The sequence below is a fragment of the Molossus molossus genome, unplaced genomic scaffold, assembly GCF_014108415.1.
Source record: "Molossus molossus isolate mMolMol1 unplaced genomic scaffold, mMolMol1.p scaffold_m16_p_1, whole genome shotgun sequence".
Taxonomy (NCBI): domain Eukaryota; kingdom Metazoa; phylum Chordata; class Mammalia; order Chiroptera; family Molossidae; genus Molossus; species Molossus molossus.
In genome coordinates this window covers 143,724,811-143,749,015 of record NW_023425344.1, presented here as the reverse complement: position 1 = coordinate 143,749,015, position 24,205 = coordinate 143,724,811, and the positions used below count along the sequence as shown (strand labels likewise).

General features: G+C 41.9%; 1 protein-coding gene across 3 annotated transcripts in view; it reads left to right on the top strand.

The window, feature by feature from the left end:
* Nucleotides 1-17,420, top strand: part of CDC123 (cell division cycle 123) — a 71,456-nt gene extending 54,036 nt beyond the window's left edge. The window contains exons 9-11 of one of the 3 annotated variants that reach the window (XM_036240018.1): nt 11,296-11,424; nt 15,871-16,008; nt 16,596-17,420. In XM_036240018.1, coding sequence (XP_036095911.1) covers nt 11,296-11,424; nt 15,871-16,008; nt 16,596-16,622 — 294 coding nt within the window. In that variant the 3' untranslated portion in view covers nt 16,623-17,420. Of the gene's footprint in view, nt 1-11,295; nt 11,425-11,961; nt 11,986-15,870; nt 16,009-16,595 lie in introns of those variants that run through there. The other 2 variants (XM_036240001.1, XM_036240011.1) reach the window with 2 other exon arrangements.
* The last annotated feature ends 6,785 nt before the right edge of the window (nt 17,421-24,205 follow it).

Below are 24,205 nucleotides of genomic sequence, written 5' to 3'. Positions count from 1 at the left end.
TTCTTCTTCTTAAAGAAGATCCTTTAACATGTCATATAATACTGGTTTGGTGGTGATAAACTCCTTCAACTTTTTATTATCTGTGAAGCTCTTTATATGTCGTTTTATCCTGAATGATAACTTTGCTGGGTAATCTTGGTTGTAAGTCCATGCTTTTATAGCTTTTCATAACTTTGAATAATTCTTGCCAGTCCTTTCTAGTCTGCAAAGTTTCTTTCGAGAAATCAGCTGACAGTCTTATGGGAGCTCTCTTGTAGGTAACTAAATGCTTTTCTCTTGCCGCTTTTAAGATTTTCTCTTTGGCCCTGGCCGGTTTGGCTTAGCAGTTAGAGTGTCGGTCCTTGCACCAAAGAGTTGTGGGTTTGATTTTGGTCAAGGGCATATACCTTGGTTGTGATTTGATCCTCGGCCCTGGTTGAGGCAACCACTCAATGTGTCTCTCTCACATCGATGTTTCTCTCTCTCCCTCCCTCCTACTCTTATCTGAAAATTAGTGGAAAAATATCCTCAGAAGAGAATTAAAAAAAAAAAGATTCTCTCTTTGTCTTTAACCTTTGGCATTTTAATTATGATGTATCTTGGTGTGGGCCTCTTTAGGTTCATCTTGTTTGAGACTGTGCACGCACCTGGACTTGTATGTCTGTTTCCTTCACCAGGTTAGGAAGTTTTCTGTCATTATTTTTCAAATAGGATTTCAGTTTCTTGCTCTTTCTCTCTTCTTCCAGCACCCCCATAATATAAATGTTGGTATGCTTGAAGTTGTCCCAGAGGCTTCTTACACTGTTCTCATTTTGGGGGATTCTTTTTTCTTTTTGCTGTTTTGATTGGATGCTTTTTGCTTCCTTATATTCCAAATTACTGTTTTGATTCTTGGCTTCATCTACTCTATTGTTAACTCCCTGTAAATTATTCTTCAATTCATTTTGTGTATCTTTCATTTCTGACTTGTTCTTTTTTATGATTTCCATGTCCTTTTTTTATGTTCCTGAAGGTCTCTGAGTTCAACTACTCTTTAACGAGCATACTTATAACCAGTGTCTTGAATTCTGCATCTAGTAGATTGCTTGACTCATTTTGTTTGTTTGTTTGCTTTCCTGAAGTTTTGTTCTGTTCTTTTATTTGGGATGTTATTTCTCTGTCTCTGCATTTTGGCATCCTCCCTGTGTTTGTTTCTGTGTGTTAGGTAGAACTGCTACATCTCTTGGGCTTGGTAGAGTGGCCTAATGTAGTAGGTGTCCTGTAGGGTCTCATGGCACAGTCTCCCCGATCACCCAAGCTGGGCATTCTGGTTGTGACCCCCACGCACACCCTTGTGGGCTATGTATACCCTCCTGTTGTATTTGAGCCCTGATTGCCATTGGCATGCCATGGGAGAGATTTACCCCCTAGACTGATCCACTGCAAGGGCTGATTGTGACCACCACCCTCATGGAGGATCGATCAGCTGTGCAGTGGCCTGCCCCACAGGGTCAGACTTACTTCAGTGGGACTCTTAGGCCCACTGAGTCTGCCCCTTGAGTGTGTCTCTGTGAGGGTGGTTGGGTGGTGTTTCGATGTGGGTATTAAGCTGTGCACAAGGTGTGCTGACTTTGGAGCCACACAGGAGGTGCAGGCTAAGGTCAGCCACTACCTGCGTTCAACCTGGGACACCCGGCTTGAGCTACAAAGTGATCTACAGATGACTGCTACTTGTGCTGTGCTTGGAGGTCACCATGAGAGGCCAAGCTGTGAACCAAGGCTGGTTGCTGCTGACACCTGGCCTGGGACCCCTTAGCAAGAGGTACAGAGCATACTGAGGCCAGATGCTGCTTGTTTAGGAGATTTTAGTAAAGTCTGAAGCATGAGCCAAGATAGCCATTCCTATGGAAAAGCCACTGGAAACAGCTTGGGTGGGCTTGCAAGGTTGGTGGGGCAGGACCTCAGGGAATCAACAGGGTAGGCGAAACAGTGACAGCCAGGTTGATGGAGGCTCAGAGGTGGCACTTGCCTGCCAGCTCTTTGGAGGAAGGACTCAGAAAAGGAACAATGGCCTCTGTCAGCACTTTTGTCTGGGAGAAAGCTGCCTCTCCAGCTCTTGCCCTGATGCCAAACAATTCATTTCCTCCCTGTACGTTCCTTGTTCCTTTCTAGCTGCTGTCCTAGCACTGGAGTTTGGAGGGAGTGAGTCAGAGTAAGACTTTGTATGGGCTATTTATTTATTTATTTATTTATTTATCTTCTTATTTTTTTAAATCCTCACCAGAGGATATTTTTTCATTGATTTTCATACAGAGTGGGAGGGAGAGAGAGAGAGAAACATTGAAGTGAGAGAGACATTGATTGGGTGCCTCCTGAATGACCTTGACTAGGGCCGGGATTGAACTGCAATCGAGGTATGTGCCCTTGACCAAAATTGAACCCAAGACTCTGTGGTCTACGGCTTACACTCCAACTGCTGAGCCAAACGGACCAGGGAATGTGTGTGGGCCCTTTATTTTTTTTTTATTTTTATTTTTTTATCCTCACCCGAGGATATTTTTCCATTTTTTGTACAGATAGAGTGGGAGGGAGAGAGAGGAAGGGAGAGAGAGAGAGAAACATCGACGTGAAGGAACACATTGAGTGGCTGCCACCCGCACGACCAACCAGGGCCGGGGACAAACTGCAACTGAAGTATGTGCCCTTAGCGGGAACCGAACCCGGGTCTCTCCGGACCACAGGCCGACGCTCTAACCGCTGAGCCAAACTGGCCAGGGCATGTGTGGGCCCTTTAAAAGGAACTTCCTGCCCTGGCCAGTTTGGCTCAGCCGTTAGAGCATCAGCCTGCGGTCCCGAGAGACCTGGTTCGGTTCCCACTAGGGGCGCGTACCTCGATTGCAGTTTGTCCCCAGCCCTAGTTGGTCATGCGGGTGGCAGCTACTCGGTGTGTCCCTTTCACGTCGATGTTTCTCTCTCTCTCTCTCTCTGTTCCTCTCTCCCTCCTACTCTACCTGAACAAAAAATGGAAAAATGTCTCGGGTGAGGATAAAAAAATAAATAAAATAAAAGGAACTTCCTGGGATTCCAGCAGTCCTCTGTCTCACTCAGCCTCAATTTCTGTTGGTTTTTACAGCCAAAAGTTATGGGGCTTTCTCTTCCCAGTACTGGAACCCTGAGCTGGGGGGGCCTGGTGTGGGGCCAGGATCCCTCATTCCCCAGGGGGCACCTTTGCAGCTGAGATAGCCCTCCTGATTTTTATCCACCACAGGTGGGTGTGGGACCAGCCTGTTCCGCATCTCTAGTCCTCCTACCAGTCGCAATGTGGCTTCTTCTTTAAATTTCTAGTTGTAGGACTTCCATTCGGCGAGATTTCAGGTGGTTCTGAATGATGGTTTTTCTGTAGTTTAGTTGTAATTTCAATGTGGTCATAGGAGGAGGCGAGTAACACGTTTACCTACACAGCCATCTTGACTGGAAGTCTCCAGATTATTATTACTATTATTATTATTTTATTGATTGATTTTTAGAGAGAAAAAGCAGGGGTGGGGGAGATATGCTATTCTACTTATTTATACATGTATTGGTTGATTCTTGTATGTGCCCTGACTAGGGATCAAACCTGTAACATTGGCATATCAGGACAACTGAGCTACTCAGCCAGGGCTTTATTTTTATTTTTTTTTTAATTAAATAATTTTTATTACAGTTGACATATAATAATATTAGTTTTAAGTGAACAACAAAGTGATTAGACATAGTACCCATCTGACACCATACATGGTTATTACAATATTACAGACTATATTCCTTATGCTGTACTTTACATCCTGGTGATGTTGTTAGAACTGGCAATCTGCACATCTTAACCTTTTCATCCATACCCCCACAGCCCTCCATCTGGCAGACATACATTTGTTCTCAGTATCTATGAGTTTGTTTTTGTTTTGTTTGTTCATTTATTTTGTTTTTTAGATTCTCTATTTAAGTGAAATCATATGGTATTTGTCTTTTTCTCTCTGTCTTATTTCACTTAACATAATACTCTTTGGGTCCATCCATGTTGTTGCAAATGGTAAGATTTCATTTTATGACCAAGTAGTATTCCATTGTATACATGTATCACATCTTCTTCACCCACTTGTTTATCGATGGATACAGGTTGCTTCCATATCTTGCCTGTAATAAATAATACTGCAATAAACATAGGGGTGCAAATGTCTTTTCCAGTTAGTGTTTTGGGTTTCTTCAGGTAAGTACCCAGAAGTGGAATTGCTGGGTCATATGGTAGTTCTATTTTTAACTTTTTTGAGGAAACTCCATACTGTTTTCCACAGTGGCTGCACCAATTTTCAATCCTGCCAACAGTGCACTAGGGTTCCCTCTTCTCTACAGCCTCACCAGCACTTGTTGTTTGTTTATTGGTGATAAGCATTCTGATAGGTGTGATATGATACACTATTTGAGGATTTAATTTGCATTTTAGGCATTATTAATTAAACAGATGGCTAAATGGCCACCTTATGTCCTACTTTTCATTTTTATCAGGGGTCTTGGTGTGCTTAAAATAGTTTAGTTTGCGCACTTTTTTTTTTTTTCCAACAAAGCCTCTTTGTTTTCTTTTCAAGATAACATTTAGAAATAATCAGATATTCCCCACACAGTTTCCCAGCCCTTGGCTGGTGAAGTCCTTCTGCAATGGTTTTAAATGTTTGGGCAGAACTGCAGAGGCTCCCAGCCCCATCCTAGGACATGCAGACCAAAGGCAGTCTGTCCAGGGCACATCTGATCTGTTTGCACACTTAAATGTGGCCAGGAATTAGTCATTTGATATTTAGATAATTATTTTTAGTAAACTTAAAGATCCTTAGCATGATTTGAGTCACTTTTATCTTTAGACTTAAGATGAGGATTAGAGTAGTTTATATTTATTACTAAAATTTTTAAAGTGATAGAAACTCATATAATGAAAAAGAAAACAAAAATTTGACTTAAATAATTTCTACAACAGAGATTTCAGTATCGAGACATGCAACCTGGTTCAAAGAAATTTGGGTCCTGTGATTAGTGTTGATATACTTAGATGTTAGAGAGACAGCAGGGGTGTTTTCCAAATATGTGGCCCATATGTTTCCAAATGTTACCCACATATTTCTCATTCCATCAGCTTCGTTGTAGTGATGCTTGTGATACCTTTGAATCAGTCTTTGGACAACATGATTTGACCCATATAGTCATGTCTCCAAATAACTGTTAACTGTTTACTTAACCTCTGTTAAGCCAAAACATATCACTTACTGTTTTCGCCTTTGTGCCTTCAAGGGTGATGTATCTATTAAGGATCAGAAAGAGGAGTTATAAATTGAGACTTGGTACACAAGAGTGATGTTCCTTGGCAGAGTTTCAACTTAATGGAAACAGACCTTAGAAAAAGGATGGGAAGCCAGTGTGATGGAATGGATAGAAACCTGAGCTGATAGACAGAAGGCCAGGGCTCGCTAGTCCCTGCTCTGCTTTTAACAGATAGATACTGGCCACATCTGAGCACTCAGGTGGCCAATGTCTGTGTGTTAGGTGCCATGCTTCTAACAAGAAGCTTCCAACAAGATGATCTCCTGACCTTGAAGAGCTTAATCTTTAAGACTTGAAACCCAGGGAATTGGCGTGGTAACCAGCTGGGTCAAATCAGTTAGTGAGTAAACCTAGCCCTTTGCCCTGAATGTGCAATGCAGAAGAGCTTCATTTTCATTTAATTCAGTACAGTAAAGCCTTGATATAATGGACTAATTCGGGCCAGGGGGTGTCCATTAAAGCCGAAAGTCTGTTATATAATAAAGTAGGTTTTCTGAACATGTGTGTTAAAAAATTGACACAATGCCCTGGCCAGTTTGGCTCAGCGGTTAGAGCATCGGCCTGCGGTCCTGAGAGACCCGGGTTCAGTTCCCGCTAAGGGCACGTACCTCAGCTGCAGTTTGTCCCCGGCCCTGGTCGGTTGTGCAGGTGGAAGCCACTCGATGTGTCCCTTTCACATCGATGTTTCTCTCTCTCTCTCTGTTCCTCTCTCTCCCTCCCACTCTACCTGAACAAAAAATGGAAAAATGCCCTCGGGTGAGGATAAAAAAAAAAAAAAAAAAGAATAAAAAAAAAAAAAAAAAAAAAAAAAATTGACACATTACATTACCTGTATTTACTTATGTATGCACGTTTGTGTAATTAAAATTAAGTATATATAAAAAGTTTAATTCCACACAGAAGTTTTTTATATATATTACAGTAATTTTAAATTCATACCGGATAGGTCTAGTAAGTGCATGCATTCACCAGTCACCAAGAGTAAACAAATGCGCACAGCTGGGGTGTGGCCCAGTGCATCAGCTGACATACATTAAAACTGCTGCCTAAAGTCATGTCACTCAATAAGAGAACCAGTTACTGCGCGCGATTCAGTGTGATCATGTGCTAATCATTTGCCGAACATTGTTTATGAGCAGTGACTCTTGGATTGAAATATGTAGACTATAGTTGTAGATAGGTAGTATTTATTTATGTTGGCAAAATTACTATAGTGTTGCCCTGGCCGCCGGTTTGGCTCAGCGGTTGGAGCGTCGGCCTGCGGTACAGAGAGACCCGGGTTCGGTTCCCGCTAAGGGCGCGTACCTCGGTTGCAGTTTGTCCCCGGCCCTGGTTGGTCGTGCGGGTGGCAGCCACTCGATGTGTCCCTTTCACATCAATGTTTCTCTCTCTCTCTTCCTCTCTCTCCCTCCCGCTCTATCTGAACAAAAAATGGAAAAATGTCCTCGGGTGAGGATAAAAAAAAAAATTACTATAGTGTATTTTCCAACATGTGGCCTATTTGCTAAAATGTGTTTAAAATAACTGAATTAATAACAAAAAATACCTATTAATTTAATTATAAGCAAATCTTGGTTAAAAGCATTTAAATATTAACAGGGTGTTCATTTTCACATATGACATATGAATCCAAAGTCTGTTAAATCGAGGTCCACAAAATAGAGGGTTTACTGTATCTCACTTATTTGTTCCCATTTTACATATATTAAAACGGAAGCAATTATATATTAATGCACTTATATTAATGAGATTTGAAAATTTGGACTTTACCAGTCTCCCATTATTTCCCGGGCAGTGTCCAGGTCTGCAAATGTCTTTTTTTTTTTTTCCATACGTGCCTCTAGTGGGATCCGAACCCAGGACTCTGGTCTGCAGGCCGATGCTCCAACCGCTGAGCCAAACCAGCCATGGCTGCAAATGTCTCAATTAAAGTTGGAGATGTGTATAAGTAATGACTGCTGTGATCTGACACAACTGAAAGTTGTATGTTATTAAAGTGAGAAACATGCCAGTACAAACACCATGACAATTTCTGAGAAGAGATTTAAACCATGATGTGAAACTAATTTCCATTTAGTCAGTGGCACTTATATCACCATTTGTTAGGTACTTTCTTGAATATATAATTTTAGGACTCTTGTGGAAAACTCTTTTATTTGTTCTGTTATAACTAAAGTTGTGGGCTTGGCAATATTTTGATGTGTCTACTTACTGCAGCTGGCAAGTTGACTCAGTGCTGGTAGATTCTAATGTCGTGTGTAAAGCAGTGGTCTGGGACGAGCCTGGGAATATGTATTGTAAGATGCTCTGTAAGTGATGCTAATGCACCACTAGAATTTAGAGTAACTGCCTTAGATACTTGAAAAATTATTCTGGTCCCCTTATATCACTGTTTTGTTACTGTGTCTGGTCTTGAGTCTTCAATATTGTTGAGCTTGGCTTTGCAACTTGGTCACTGTTCTATGTGTAATTGAAAAACAAAGTACAATTTCTAATGTGTCATGTAGTCTGCAGTTGTTTGTTTGATTAAGATGAATAATGTTAAAATCTTTTTTTTTAAAATATTTTTGTTGATTTTTTAGAGAAAGAGGAAGGGAGAGAGAGATAGAAACATTGATGTGAGAGAGAGACATCAATCGGCTGCCTCCTGCATGCCCCCCACCAGGGATCAAGCCCGCAACCTGGGCATGTGCTCTGACCAGGAGTCAAACCCAAACCTCTCAGTCCATAGGAGGACGCTCAGTCCACTGAGCCACACCAGCCAGGCTATTATTAAAATCTTTTATGTCTTATGAATGAAATGATGCCTGACGATACCTTCAAAATGTTACAGATTTTGGGGGAATGTGAGGGGTATAGATGAAAGAAGATTGGCCATGGGGATCCACAAGATCACTGGAAACTGAGTGTTAGGTACATTGGGTTCTTGATACTATTTTGTCTACTTTTTATATGTTTAACTTATACATTTAAAAATTTTTTTAAAAACTTTAAAACCACCCTGGCTGGTTTGGCTCAGCACTTGGAGCGTCGGCCTACGGACCAGTGTGTCCTGGGTTTGGTTCCCGCTAGGGACATGTACCAAAAAATAAAATAAAATAAATTTAAAAACTTTAAAACCATAAAACCTATATCTTAATTTTTTTCTCTCCTTAATCTATCAATTACTGAACAGGGTCATGTTAACATCTGCTTTCTAATTCTTTCAGCTTTTGTGATACAGACTTTGAGGTTATATTCTTCCAAAAATGCTAGTCCACAGTGGTTTTGTTTTCCCAGTGAATTCCCATCATCAGACAGTGTCCCTCTCGATTCCTAGGAAAGCTTTTGTGCTTTTGGCATTAAAGTATGTTTTGCTCTGAAATTGATTGTTATTACAGATTTTTGGTCTTAGAGTTTACGTTTTTCAGTCTTTTTCTCTTTAGCTATTAGGTTTTAGATGTGTGCATGTGTCTTATAAGTAGCATATTGCCGGTTTTGTGGGGGTTTTTTTTGTTTTTTTTTATCCTCACCCGAGGACATTTTTGGATATTTTTGTTCAGATAGAGTTGGGGGTGGGGGGAGAGAGAAAACATCGATGTGAAAGGGACACATCGAGTAGCTGCCACCCGCACAACCCAACCACGGCAGGGGACAAACTGCAACTGAGGTACGTGCCCTTAGCGGGAACTGAACCAGGGTCTCTCAGGACCACAGGCCGACGCTCTAACTGCTGAGCCAAACCGGCCAGGGACGGTTTTGTGTTTTTAATCAATGATAATTTCTATTTTTAGCTAGTGAGTATTGTTTGCGTTTATTGTATTTGATAGTTGAATGTTTTCATTATCTTGAGTTTTTGATTTGCTTTGCTTTTCTATGCCTTTTTTTTGTTTAATTTATATTACTGGTTTTTCTTTTTCTTTTCATCCCCCTCCCCCCAATAACTCTGAAGTTTAGTTTTTTATGTCTGTTAATTTTGGTAGTACCACTAAATCTTAATATGGATATTTAATAAGCTCTGAAGTTAATTTCACTTCTTGTTGTCTTCATGACGCAAGGACTCTCGTACGGTAATTCCCAGCACCCCCTTTTGTCTTACATGTGATATCTGATTTTTAGTTCCAGTTTGTGTTTATACCCCTACAATAGTCATGATTGTTGCTGTTCAGTTTTTTTGCTTACCACTGCTTTTTGCCTCTCAGTGCTTTCTGGATCCAGTTCTTCCTAGTATATATTATTTTGTAGTAAATTCCCTTAGTCCTTGGCATGGCTGGAAAAGCTTTTGTTAACCTTTATGCATGATGACAGGCTTAGCTGGGTATAGAATTTTCAGTTGACCAGTCTGTTTCCTCAGCACTTTGAAGACACTGTTCTGTTGTTATTTGTCTTCTTTTCTTTTTTGGGTCATGCTTTCTAGGTCTAAGAATTCATTTCCTGTGTTAATTGTGGAGAATTCTCAGCTGTCTTTTCAAATATTGCCTCTTCCTTTTCTATCTTTTGGCCTTTGGAACTCTATTTTTAGGATGGTATGTTAGAGCTTCTCACTTTATCCTCATGTCTCTTGACTTCTTATTTCCCATGTCTTTCTCTCTCTGTACTGTGTTTTGTAATTTTCTCAGATATATCTTCCAGTTTATGAGCTGTCTTTCAGCTATGTCTCATCTGATATGTTTAACCTATTCACTAAGTTGTAAATTGTATCAGCTATATTTTTCATTTCTGTAGGTTCTATTTGGTTACTTGTAAAATCTCCTTTTTTTTTTCATAGTGTCTTTGTGTTTTAGGGTTTTGATTTCTTTTATATATTAAATCATTTAAAATAACTGATTTTTTTTTTGCTTAGATTTTTTTGAGATATAATTTACATAGAGTTGAATTTATCCTTTTTAGTGTATAGTTCTGTGAGTTTAAAAAACACATCTAGTTGCATAATGACTATTACAATGATGACTTAGAACTATTTCATTCCTCGAAATTTTCTCATGACCCTCGCTGCACCCCAATGAGAAACAATGCTAGATATTGGTAATGGTGGCTCGTCGATCTAGTTTCTCGGGCATTTGTAATTTTACACATGCATGTCTCAAACAAGACATGACTGCTACACATTTACAGGAAAACCTAATTATCAACAACAAAACAATACAGTGATATGACTATTTCGAGAAAACTCAAGAGGAGCAAAGATAAAATTTTGAAGGAAACGTGTATCTGCTAAATGTCACCTGTATTTCCATGGTCATCTGTGGGCTTTAACCTCTTGGCAGGATTTCAGAGTCCCGGCTCTGGAATGCCAGTGCTCTGCTCTTTATCCTAAGATGTCCCTGACTCTAACTCAGTGTGACCAGCTCAGAGGAATTCTTTCCCTGAGCCTGGAACTATCCCATTGCCCCCTCTACTCTCTGAGTAGGAGAAGTTAGACCTTTCTTTTGAAGGTTGATGCATTTTTTTCGCTCTCCCTCTCATGTGCTATTAAGCTCTAACATATAGGCAAACAAATATTACATTAAAATGAAAGAAAACTGAGCATTTCCATGCTTCTTTCTATATGCTTCAAAAAAAATGCACACTTTGCAGCAGCAGCCTCTCAGGGTGGGGAATGGTGTTCTCCAGAGCTTCTTGCTCTTTCTTGCTTCTGCAGGGCAAAGATCCTCTTGAAAAGTAATCAGAGACATCCCCTGAAAGTATGCCAGTCACGCTCAGTTTAACCGTTGGTGAGATTCTCCTGTTTCCTGCTTGGATTTTTCAACTTAAAATTCTCATGTGATCCGAGGCAGGAGCATATGTGTTTGTCAGGCTTTTCTTTTCTAGGCCTCTTCTTGGCATTTACAGGAGGCCTTCCTGGAGATGAGGCTGTGGCCCTTGGTTTAGACAGGTGGCCCTTTGTCAATGAAGCTTGGAGGACTTTCTCCCATGGGACCTGGAGGAATTAATGATTTTAAGACAGATTAAAGAGCTTAAATGTTTGTTTTTAGTCTATGCCTCTTAATTTTTCTCTCTGTCCTACAGGGGAAGGTGTGGCTAATTGATTTTAATCCATTTGGCGAGGTAACAGATTCACTGCTGTTTACTTGGGAAGAACTGATATCTGAACGAAACTTAAATGGTGATTTTAGTGAAGGAGATGCTCTGGAGCAGGTAAGATGGTTTAAAAAAAAAAAAAAAAGACATAAAGGAAATATTTTAATCCCCTCAATAATTGCTAGTTCTCTAGGTGCTTGGATAGGCAGTGACTTACACCCTTGGGAAGTATAGAGTATAACAAATTTACTAATAGATTGTTGTCCATGCAGGTGAGCAAAAAAATGTGTACATAGTGATTCATCCACTTAACTTCATTTAAAGAAATAATGGTCGTCTGATACATTTTTTCCTGGTATTTTTTTTTCTTGGGTCCTTGTGTCCTGTCCACCTGGAAGAACATTGACCCTGGGTAGGTCAGTTTATTCTGACCCTGGCCCCAGGCTGCTGACAATGACAGAGGAAAGTTACCCAGATGCTCAGACTCGGGTCTCTTCGCAGTCATGACCCCAAGTTGAAGTGGTCCTTATTACTTTGTCTTGTTTCCCTCATCAACTTCCCTGCCATCAGCCACAGTGGCCGTCTCACACCTTTCCCCTCCTCGGTCCTCTCTTCCTTTTCTTCTCAGCAGAGGTTTCATGTCCTTCTTCATAGGAAAGGTAACCCATCGGTGAGAATTCTTGCAGTTTCATTGTCATCACACCTCCAGCCTTGTCTGCAGCCGTCCTCCCGAGTCTCACCTCCACCCGCCCAGTGTACCGTTCCTTCTTGTCTCTCCACAGACCTCGTGCTATCATCACCTTCTTTCCAGTGTTCCCGGTCTTTCCATCTTCCAGCTCCGATCTCTCAGTAGGTAGCCATGTTCAGATATCTCCCATCTTAAAAAGACTTCAAGCCTGTATCTTCACCCTGCTACTCTCCTTTTTTTCTCATCTTCACAGCCAAAATGTCTTTCAACAACAACTTTGTAAAGCATTGTTCTACCTATAAAAGTACTACATGCTCATTTTTTTTTTTTTTTATCCTCACCTGAGGATATTTTTCCATTGATTTAAATAATTTTTTTTTTCCTTTATTGATTTTTAGAGAGAGAGGAAGTGAAAGAGAGAGAGAAATAGAAACATCAATGAGAGAGAACATCGATTGGCCGCCTCCCACATGCCCCCCACTGGGGGTCAGGCCCACAATTCAGGCATGTGTCCGGCGACATCTTGATGTATGGGTCGATGCTCAACCACTGAGCTACACTGGCCGGACTTCCATTGATTTTTAAAGAGAGTCGCCTGGCCGATGTGGCTCAGTGGTTGAGTGTTGATCCATGTACCAAGAGGTCGCTGGTTTGATTCTCGGTCAGGGCACATGCCCAGATTGTGGACCTGATCCCCAGTGGGGGGCATACAGAAGGTGGCCAATCAGTGTTCTCTCTCATCGATGTTTCCATCTCTCTCTTCCTCTCCCTCTCTCTGTAAAATCAATAAAGAAAAAATATTTTTACAAAAAGAGAGAGAGCCCTGGCCGGCTTGGCAGTGGTTAGAGTATCAGCCCGTGGACCAGAGAGACCTGGGTTCGGCTCCCGCTAAGGGTATGTACCTCATTTGCAGTTTGTCCCTGGCCCTGGTTGGGATTGTGTGGGTGGCAACCAGTCGATGTGTCTCTCTCACGTCAATGTTTCTCTCTCTCTCTCCTACTCCATCTGAAGATGAATGCAAAGATGTCCTCGGGTGAGGATAATAAAAGATAGAGAGGAGAGAGTGGAAAGGAAAGAGGGAGGGAAATAGGGAGAGAGAAAGAAAGAAACATCACTGTAAGAGAAACACATTGATTGGTTGCCTCCCACACACATTCCAACTGGGGCCAGGGGTTGAACCTACAACCCAGGTACATGCCCTTGACCAGCAATCAAACTCTCAACCATTTGCTGCACAGGCCGACACTCTATCCACTGAGCCACACCAGCCAGGACCACTGTTTATATTTTAATACTAACATGCCTTTTCCACACACAAATAATCTTGTTTAAATAAATGAGATTATGCTACATGTGAACTTATGTATCTCAGGTTTTTAATTTAGTGTTATCTTGTGAATATTTTACATCTTTTTAAAAACAGTTGCTGCTGTTGTTTTTAACATGGTCATTTAAAAAAAGAGAGAGGGAATTAGTCAAGACTGGAAATCCTACCACATAGAAATAGCCACCTTACCACTTGTGTTCTTATTTTTGTGTGTGGATGCACCACACATTTTTACATATGTGGTCACAGTTGCTTCCCTCAGGCTACTATGTAACTTGCTTTTTTGTAACTGCTCAGTAGTTGTACATCTTCACTGCCACTTCCTTACATGGTCTTCTGTCCTTGCTGCCTGCTGCTTCTCTCCGTCTCCCCGTCTCCTTGTCACCTCTTCTCACCTGTCACTCCTCAGCCTGTTTAACCTCAGTCCCTGCCATCCACATAGACTACTCTTGGCAAGGGCACCTCTGCCTTGTTGCTAATTCCAGTGAACGTACTGCCCTTCTCTCACCTAACCACTCGGCACCATTTGAATGTGTTACCCTCTTGTTCTTACAACACCACTTCCCTTGGCTCTTGGGCCCGTGCTCCCCTCCTGGGTTTCTTCTGGCTGCTGCCTTGCCTTCCATGTGACCATGTTTCCTTTTGTCCATCTCTGAAATGATTCTTTTCATCATTACTCTGTCCTGGGCCCTCTTTAGCCCTGTTTCTCTAGATCTGATTCAACTGGACTTTTTCCCTGTCAAGGTACTTGTCCTCTGTGTGCTGCCTGCCTGTTGACTTGCCTGTGTCCTGCTCTGGACTGCAGGCTTCTGAGCACAGGGGTAGTGTCTCTTGTTCTCCACATATCTGCAGGGCTTAACACAATGCCAGGCACAATTAATGTGTGTCAAACTAGTGAGAGAAGGAATTTTATCCTTGCTGGCATCTTACTGTGGTGGTCCATTAAGTCTGAGTGTCCAGGAAAAGAATGTAAATTATTCAGCACAGGGTTATTTTTAAATATGAGGGACACAGTTATTGAATAGAAACAGTTTGTACAAGATTCAGTCTATGATCCAAATAATATGATCAAATTTTTCTTTTTATTCTCCTTCCTTTCTTTCTCTCTCTCTTTTTCTTTCTTTTTTTCTTCTTAATTTAAACATTGGACTTTGAGGGATGACAGAGGGAAACAGGAAGTGGCTCCCGCCCTTTCCCCAGCATCACCTGCCTGTTTTGCACCCCACAGAAGCCTGGTCTCCTGTTTCTGGAAGCTCAAAGCCCTGCCACTCTGCACGAATTCCACTTCCTCCAAAGCCGTGTTCTGCTCCCAGACCCCACGAGGCTGTTTCTGTCATGCTCTCCAGCTCTCAGTCCAGACGCCCCCTCTTTAGCAAGGTCTTACCTGACTGCCCCTCTAAATTAGCGGCCTACCTGGTTCTCTGTGATAGCAGCCTGTGGTTTTGTTTTTAGAACACGTTGTACTATCGGAAATAAACTTGTTAATTTATTTGTTTGCTTGCTGATTGGCTGTCTGCCTGTCTTGGATATCAGTTTATCTCCCATACCTAGAAAAAGGTCCAGTAGAAGTAGGTGTTTCATAAATACCCATCAGATGATTAGTCTGTCATAAAGTGTGGCCTGCTTTCTAGGTCTTGTTTTAGTCAAGCTTCTGGCCTGTCTTCATCTGCTGGACACATCCATCCCTCAGCTAGATATCTGTCCATGAAGTCCAAACCCAAGGCCTTCTGTCTCTCAAATCTTTTTGGCACAAGGCAACATGTAAACATTACATGCAAGCTTTAAGCAGGTACAGTTGACCCTTGAACAACGTGGGTTTGAACTGCATGCATCCGCTTACACTTGAATATCTTTCCAGTTGATTCATGCAGTTAAAACCCACAATGCTCAAGGGTCCAGTCTGCAGTTGGAATCTGCATATGCTGAGGGCTAACTGTAGTTATACAAAGATTTTTGACTGGTATAGGGCTCGGTTTCTCTAACCTCCCTGTGTCAAGGGTCAACTGTACAGTAGAGAATGTGAAGACTTGTTTGGTATGATACTTGAATTTGCAGTTTTATAGAGGTGATGAGACATAAATAAGTTAAATTACATTAAAGAAGAAAAGAAAGGTGTTAGGAATTCAAAGCACTTGCCCTCACTATTAACTTTATTCTCTAAGGTAGTGTTTCTAACTGTGCACCTGAAGAAAATGGTAATATTTATAAAGCATTCTGGCCTGTATGAGACTGTTCAAAGCCAGCGATAACTAGCCTGAGGCCTCTGACCCATTCGGGACTAGAGAGACACATACCTCGTTTGTATAGTACAGAGCTGCACATGGGTAGTGTTTGGGGGTCGGCCTAGCTGTCCAGGAGGACGCCGTTTTCAAATGCCTTAGTTTATGTTGTAGTGTATATGTAGAAGTGCTTTACAGTCTTGGTGCCTTCTTTCACTTGAGAATCTTATTTCTTCCTTACCTAGTATAGAAATTGTTCTGATAGAATCTTTTTCTGTTTGGAGAAGAGACTTAAATTTTTTTACAGACTTTTTTTTTATTTGGTAAAGGATTCTCCAGCTTTCCGTTGTACAAACAGTGAAGTTACAGTCCAGCCCAGTCCCTATCTGAGTTACCGACTGCCCAAGGACTTTGTAGACCTCTCTACTGGGGAAGATGCTCACAAACTCATCGATTTCCTCAAACTGGTAAAGTCTGTGTTTATGCTGCATTTTTGTTTTCAAATTGGCTCTTTAATATTTCATGTTAGTCTTATTCTACCTAGACTATTATTAAATGATTATGAACTCAAGGAGCAGAATTACCGAGTTAGGTCATTTTATAATGAAGTATGTAATGTGAGCTGAAGGAATAACTTATTTAATAATTGACAAAAATGTTTTTATGATGTGCATGCCTTTTGAATAATTTTCACAGTACTTCTAATTTTAAAGACAATGTATCTGCTGTAACATGGCTCAGAGATGATTAGAGCTCTGATGTGGTTACTAAAGGGAGAACGTGAATATTTGCATGTGTGCTTCTGGGTGGGAATTTTTGTACCTGTAGAAGAGAGAATAGAAAATATTCAAATACCTGAGGATAATATACCCTGGAGCCAAAGTGATAAACTAGTTGAGTAAATAAGTTCAGGCACATTTTCCCATAATTTTCACCCACATCTTTTGCCAAGGCCTCTAGAAAATGATACTTGCTGAAGAACAAGTGATTTTGGCTGAACAAAGATGCCCGTTAGAATGTGCTTTTTTAATGTGGTCTTGGTTTCCTTTGACAGAAAAGAAATCAGCAAGAAGATGACTGAATGGAGTGCTGGAGTTCAAGAGCAAGTCAAGGAGGAAACCACCCTCCTTCAGGGGCTGCTTGTGGTTCCCGACTCGACTTCCTGTCGACCCAGTCGGATGGGGTGGGGTGGGCAATGTGGAAATCAATCGCTTTTTTAATATTCATGTATATTAAGCTGGGAGAAAACAGGGACTTTGCTACTTGTAAAAATAACATAATAAATAGAACTTAAACATAGGAAACCATATCGTTCGGATGATAGAATACTTTCTATGAAATACCTTTCTCTTTGGCCCAGTCTGTTTACATGTATCTGTGTTTCTTGTGCTATTTTTATATCTATCAGGTAGGTGGGCAAATTTATATTTGTTATACAGAGTGGACTCTTTCCTAGTCATTCCTTTTCCATTGAAAAAATAGAACCTCATATTACTATAGAAAATATTTTTTTCTGCGTGGAGGATTTTCATATAATCTTTATGTTTGTTTAACTTCAGTTTGGGTACAGATAAAGGAATGCAGACTTCTCAAACTGAAATAACCTTGAAATTTTCAATATATTACAACTATCTTAATATATCTTATATTAGTATAACGATCACAGATTTAATTAGAATTTGACTTTCAAAAATACTGGAATCATTGGGAGGTAGATTCACTGTTTAGGCCACCATTTTAGTGATTATTTTTCAGTGGCCTAATTGGTGACATTAATCATGGTGATAGCTTATTGACTCAGCACTGACTCCCTGCAAGACATTCTGCTAAGTGCTCTCGACTTGTTTGTTTTTTATCTTTACTGTTGAAGGTATTACAGATGTCCCCTCTATTTCCCCCATTGAACCTCTCCTCCCTGCTCCCACCCCCCTCCTGCCTTCCCCACACTATTGTCTGTGTCCATTGGTTGTGCATAGATGCATATAAGTTCTTTGGTTTATCTCTTCCCAACCGCCCCCGTCCCCCCCACCCCGAGGTTTATCAGACGTGCTATTTTACGTCACAGAGCAGTTTGAAGAAACAGATATTAGAGTTTCCCCAGGTAACTATTTAACGTGGTATCAGAGAATATTTTCCTAGCACAGGAGACATGTGTGGGGGCTGCCCAAGGGAGAGGCGAGGCAGAGTTGCCTTCTTGTACAGTTAAGTCAGATTATGGCTAATGAATAAACATATCCTTTCTTTTTGACTGTCTCAAAACTAGCTTTCTGTGTGGTTTCTCAGTTACAATCACTTGATATTCATGTTTTAAATACACAAATCAAAGATCAGGTTATGATCTTTGTACTCAGTATATCAAATGCCATTTCTGAGGTAAATTGAGATATATGTGCTTCAAAAATATTTTGTTGTCCTGGCCAGTTTGGCTCAGCAGTTAGAGTATTGGCCAGTGGACCAAAGAGTCTTGGGTTTGATTTCAGTCAAGGGCACATTCCTCAGGTGCGGTTCAGTCCCTGGCCCTGGTTGGGGTCATGCAGGAAGCAACCAATCAATGTGTTTCTCTACGTCGATGTTTCTCTCTTTCTCTCTCCTCCTCTCTCTCTCCCTCCCTTCCTCTCTCCCTCTTACTCGATCTGAAGATAAATGGAAAAATATCCTTGGGTGAGGATTTATAAAAAAAAACAAAACATGTTTTTTAAAACAGCTCATGGATGTCTTTTAGCTCATAACAGTGAGGTGTGTGTCTGTTTGTGTGTTTGTGTGTGTGTTGATTCGAGCTTAACTCTGGAAACTGGCTTCACCAAGATGGTACTTTACCAGTCAAAAAAAGTAAATGTATTGATACCAGTTGAAAAAATTGAGGCTATGTATAATAAAAAGAATTAAGCAAAACTTGGCAAATATTTCATAAACAGTACAATTCGTGGTGTAAAACTCATTACATTTTTGTATTAATTTTCTTAGGGAAATTGAGTTCAACTCTCACTTTACATTTAAAAAATGTGATTTTTGTTCATTGTTTCCTTTAATATATTTAATTTTAGTTTATTATCCTCAGGTTAATATTAAATATAGGATAACATACAGAAAATATTCTCTTAAATTCATATACCACTATGCCTCTCTAAAGATTAGTTTTTAATTATCCTTCTATTTTATGGCATTTGAAGTACCTCAGGTTTATGCTTGAATTTTGAAAGTGAATACCTGTCTTACTCTTTTGCCTGGTCCTGAAGTCTTCCGAATCGGGCGATTTTGACAGGTCGGGATAACACACTTACTTTGCCCTGCAGGCAGTGCACGAGCCTCCAGTACAGCAGACCCCCAAAAACTGCTTTAAAAAAGTCTTTGATTTGCATTTTGAGTTCATAATTCTTTTCTGTCTACTTAGCTATTTCTCCTTTTGGCCACTGAGGATTGTGTCTGAAAAGACAAACAGAAACCTTATATGACTGGGTTTTTGAGCTTAAGTTTGTTTTTTTAGCTTTATAAAGTGGGAAAGAATAATCATTAGTACATGTATCTCTTAAATGAGATAAAGCTTTTCATATAGTGCATTGTACCTATGAGCCCCCAACATGGTAGCTCTTGTTATTGTTTTGCTCTGCAGACCTCTGTATTTTTATTAAAAGCAAGGTCTTAACAGAATCAAGAGAATTTTAAGTGGAAAAGGACTTGAGAGAGAGAGCATTCAGTTCAGTGTCTTTTCCTTTCTTTCTCCCCCCTCCTTTTCTCCTTCCCTTTCTTCCTCCCTTCTTTTTTCTTTTTTTAACACAGGAGAAAACTGTTGCCCAGAGGAGTTAAGACTTGTTCAAAACCTTGACTGCAACGGAACCAGGACCACAAAAGAACTTCTAGTCTAATGCTTTTCTCTAAGGGTTTTTTAGCCTAATATTTTTTATAGCTGTTTTCAACCAGGACAAATTATTTTAATAATATGATTTTCAAAAAAATTGTTTTTTAAATAAAAGTACAAATTCATCTCACATTTTTATGTAAAGTAACTAAATAAAAAGAGATTAAATACAGAGAAATTAAATGAAAAATGTCTTTGAAAGATTGAGTTTCATGTTTATATTAACCAGGCTGATCTTAAGAGGTGACTTGGCCATCTTTAGACATTTTTTTAAAAACAAGATGTTTATTTAAGTGAGATGCTTGACTTGAAGGGAAAACTATCAAGGATTCATTTATTTTTGAGTGATTTATATCTACTTAAAGACAGATTACCTCACATGTAACAGCTGCGTACAAAAGTTGTAAGATTGCCCTTGGTTTCATAGTGAAAAATGAAAAATATTAAAATTCTATAATCGAACAAGGTATGCAAGGATTTGTATGTTCTTTGTGTTGTTGTTAAACAGTGAGAGCAAAGTAGCTTAATGGATGTAAAGAGAAGAGCTGAACAAGCATGCTGCTAGTGGAAAAAAGGCATAGTTTCACAGAACCAGTGTTTTCCCCCACAGCATCTCCATTGGATGTCAATCAAAACATACTATCTAACTTAAAAAAAAAAAAAAAAAAGCAAATCTTGCCCTGGCCGGTGGCTCAGCAGAGAGACCCGGGTTCAGTCCGCCAAGGGCACGAACCTCCGTTGCAGTTGTACCCGTCCGGGTTGGGGTAGTGTGGGTGGCAGCCCACCTGTGTGTCTCTCTCATATCGATGTTTCTCTCTTTTCTTCCTCTCTCCCTCCCGCTCTGTCTGAAGATAAATGCAAAAATATCCTTGGGTGAGGATGAAAAAAAAAACACAAATCTTGTGCACACACATCAGTTACTTTATGTAGAAGAAAAGAATGAGGAAGAGAGACATGAAAGAATAGAGAAAACGACGGTAGTAGGCAGGCTGTGGAGCCACACCGCGGTCTTCTCATGGAGAATGTCTGGGTCTGGAGTAAAACAGCAGACTCCCTCTTCCGGAGACACGTCCGGGCGCGGCTGGAACACAGGAGTGTGTCTTCACCCCGCCCCCTCCCTCCCACCCCGTGTCTGCCTCACCGATTGGCTGCTCCTCCAATCGGAATCTGACGGCCTCACTGACAAACCCCGCCCTTCGCAGTCGGCTGGCATTCGATTCGTTTACAGGGGTGGGTGCCTCTGGCTCTGTAACTCCGCCCCCTTCGGATTAGTGGTTCTCAGCCTGGACTCCTTCCCGGGCTTTCCCTCGGCCTCGGCCAGCGCCGGCCTCCCCTCGGCTACCGGGTCTGCACCCAACGAGCCCAGTTATAGGCATTTTAAAGACAAAGTTCCTATTTAAAGGTTATTGTCTTGGTCAAGCCTTGTGTTGGCTCGCAGAAAACAGTTGGAGCAAGCATGCTAAGAACATAAGGAGGTGAGCGCCCCACTCGCCCTGCGTGTATGTCGTTTGCACGCCGAGAAGAGGCTTGAGGAGGGAATGCGGGGCCCGCGACCACGAGGCTGACGAAACAGCTGGAAGCCGGCCTGGCCGGTTTGGCTCAGCGGTTGGAGCGTCGGCCTGCGGTCCGGAGAGACCCGGGTTCGGTTCCCGCTAAGGGCGCGAACCTCGGTTGCAGTTTGTCCCCGGCTCTGGTTGGTCGTGCGGGAGGCAGTCACTCGATGTGTCCCTTCACGTCGATGTTTCTCTCTCTCTCTCCCTCCCTCCCACTCTATCTGTACAAAAAAGAAAAGAAAAAAGAAAGAAAGAAACAGCTGGAGCCCCATGCTGCGGGTTTGGGCAGCGAGTCTGGCGTCGATTACCTGAAGAGAGAGTAAACTCAAATGTGCCGTGTTTTGTTTGGTTTTTTCACTCAAGTAAAACCATGTTAAGTGTATGTAGGGCCGTCCCCGGCCCCTGCGGCTTCAGCGGCGCGGCGAGGGCGGCTGTACAGACGGAGACGCCTGCCTCGCGGACAGTCATGGAGCTGATGATCCGCGACACGCGGGCCGCTGCAGACAGAAAAGCTGGCCGGCCGAGCGTGAAGGCCGCGCTGCCGCAGTGACGGGGGCGGACGCGGCCCGGACCCAGGGCGGGCCTGGGTGCTGGCTGTCCCGGCGCTCACGGACCTGCCAGTACGAAGGCGCAAACAGGAGCTGGGATGAGCGCGGGTCCGTGAGAGTGGCAGTGTGATGGAGAGTCGGGGTGATGGTGACGCCGAGCCCTGCTGAGAAGAGCCAACCCTGTGCGAGGGGCCAGTGTCCCTCACAGGAGCAGGCGCCGGAGCCGGGCACAAGGCGGGAAAGGCCCGGGGGACAGCGGCAGCAACTCAGAGACCCCTGTGGGCGAGCGAGATGGGCAGGGCCTGGGTCGTGCTCGGGCGTTTCGACCAAGATAAAATGTTCGGTTTGCACTTTCAAGTGAGGTGGGAAGCCATGGAGAGGCTTAAGCAAAGAGAGACATAGTCGGATGGACGGTTTTGAAATGCAATTCTGGCTCTGGCCGGTTTGGCTCAGCGGTTGGAGCATCAGCCTGCGGTCCGGAGAGACCCGGGTTCGGTTCCCGCTAAGGGCATGTACCTCGGTTGCAGTTTGTCCCCGGCCCTTGTTGGTCGTGTGGGTGGCAGCCACTCGATGTGTCCCTTCACGTCGATGTTTCTCTCTCTCTCTCTCTCTCTCTCTCTCTCTCTCTCTCTCTCTCTCTCTCTCCCCCTCCCACTCTATCTGAACAAAATATTGAAAAAATGTCCTCGGGTGAGGATAAAAAAAAAAAAAAGAAATGTAATTCTGGTTTCTTATGTGGAAAGCGGATCAGGTCGAACGATGCTGATGGTGGTTTCCAGGCGGTGGCCTGGGATGAAAGGAGGTGGGAGACTGGAGATCAAGGGAGAGGAGGCAGTGACCAGACGGAGGGTGTGACACAAAAAGAGGAACCGGGACTGAAGGGGAGGTTTCTTTTTATTCATTGGGGTGACGTTGGTTAATAAAATGATATAGGTTTCAGGTGTACAATTCTATAATATATCATCTGTATGTTGTATTGTGTGTTCACCACCCCAAGTCAAGTCTCCTTCCATCACCATTTATCCCCCCTTTACCCTCATCTACCTCCCCCCAACTCCCTTCCCTCTGGTAATCACCATATTGTTGTCTGTGTCTATTGAGTTTTGTTTTTTCTTTGCTCAATCCCTTCACCTTTTTCATCCAGTGCCCAGCCCCCTTCCCCTCCGACAGTTGTCAGTCTGTTCTCTGTATCTATGAGTCTTCTATTTTGTTTGTTAGTTTATTTGGTTCATTAGATTCCACACATAAGTGAAATCATATGGTACTTGCCTTTCTCCAACTGGCTTATTTCACTTAGCGTAATACTCTCCAAGGTTTTTTATTTGATTACCGGTGATTCGTTTCTGGAAGAATGGGAAAGACTAGAAAAGACTCATTAGGAAGGAAAATCAAGATTTTGGTCTTGGACATGAAGAATTTGAGATTCCAGTGACTTATCCCAAAAAAGACATCAAAAGATTTTGAACAGAGCTCAAAAGGTAGTTTGGCTAAAAATGAAAACTGGGAAAGGTAGCATGTATTAGCATTTAAAGCCATTGGAATGGATGAGATTACATAGATAAGGTCCAAGTCTTTTCTGGCAAAATCCACCAGTTCGCACCTGTGCAGAGTGGTGGACTAGAGTGCGGTGTGGCAAATCCAGAAAGAAAACCGAAAGACGGCTTTCCGTACCACTATGTGGGATACTGCTAAGAGGTTGAGTACAATAAAAAATTGTTCTTATGTAAATATTTTAAGTAGTAATCTTTTAGTTTGTTAAAAGACCTAATGTGAGGATGTAATGTGAATTTAGAATGGTTGTTCTTAACTGATTTTTAATTTATAAAGTAAGTACAGATCTCTCTTCACACAACAGAAGTTAATGTTTAGCAATATAATTATTTTGAAATTCGCTAATTGATTATTATTTAATTTTGTTAGAGCCTCAGTATGAACTAAAGGTGACTTGACTTGTATTTTGTGCATCGCTGGTTTTCTTGACTATTTAAAACTCACGTTTAATGTGTAGAGTTCTCAGGATTATCTTGCCATGCATTTATGGACTTTCAATCACATAAAACCTTTTTCTTTTTATCCTCACCTGAGGACCTTTTTCTATTTATCCTCAGATAGAGTGGGAGGGAGGGAGGGGGAGAGAGAGAGAGAGAGAGAGAGAGAGAGAGAGAGAGAGAGAGAGAGAGAAACATTGATGTGAGAGGGACACATCAACTGGTTGCCTCCCGCATGATTCAACCAGGGCTGAGGCCAAACCACAACCAAGGTATGTGCCCTTGACCAGAATCGAACCCACGACTGATTGGTCCACAGGCCGACACTCTAATTGTTGAGCCAAACAAGCCAGGGCTCAAGTAAAAACTTAAACTGAAATTCACCTATTAATTATAAGTGGCCTGACCCCCTCTTGAAAAATAATCTATATAATGTCAGCAATAATTCTGGAACAAGGTGAGCAACTGGGAAGTAAACTATCCATTCATAACATATATACAGTCAATCATGAGAACCTGAGTATAAATAATAACAGAATAACCTTCCAAATGAGTTGTAGACCCCAGATTAAGAACCCCCAGGCTAGCCCAGCCAGTGTGGCTCAGATGATTGAGCATCATCCCGTGGACTGAGATGTCCTGATTGGATTCCTGGTCAGGGCACATGCCCAGGTTTCGGGCTCAATCCCTGGTGGGGGGAGTGCAGGAGGTAGCCGATT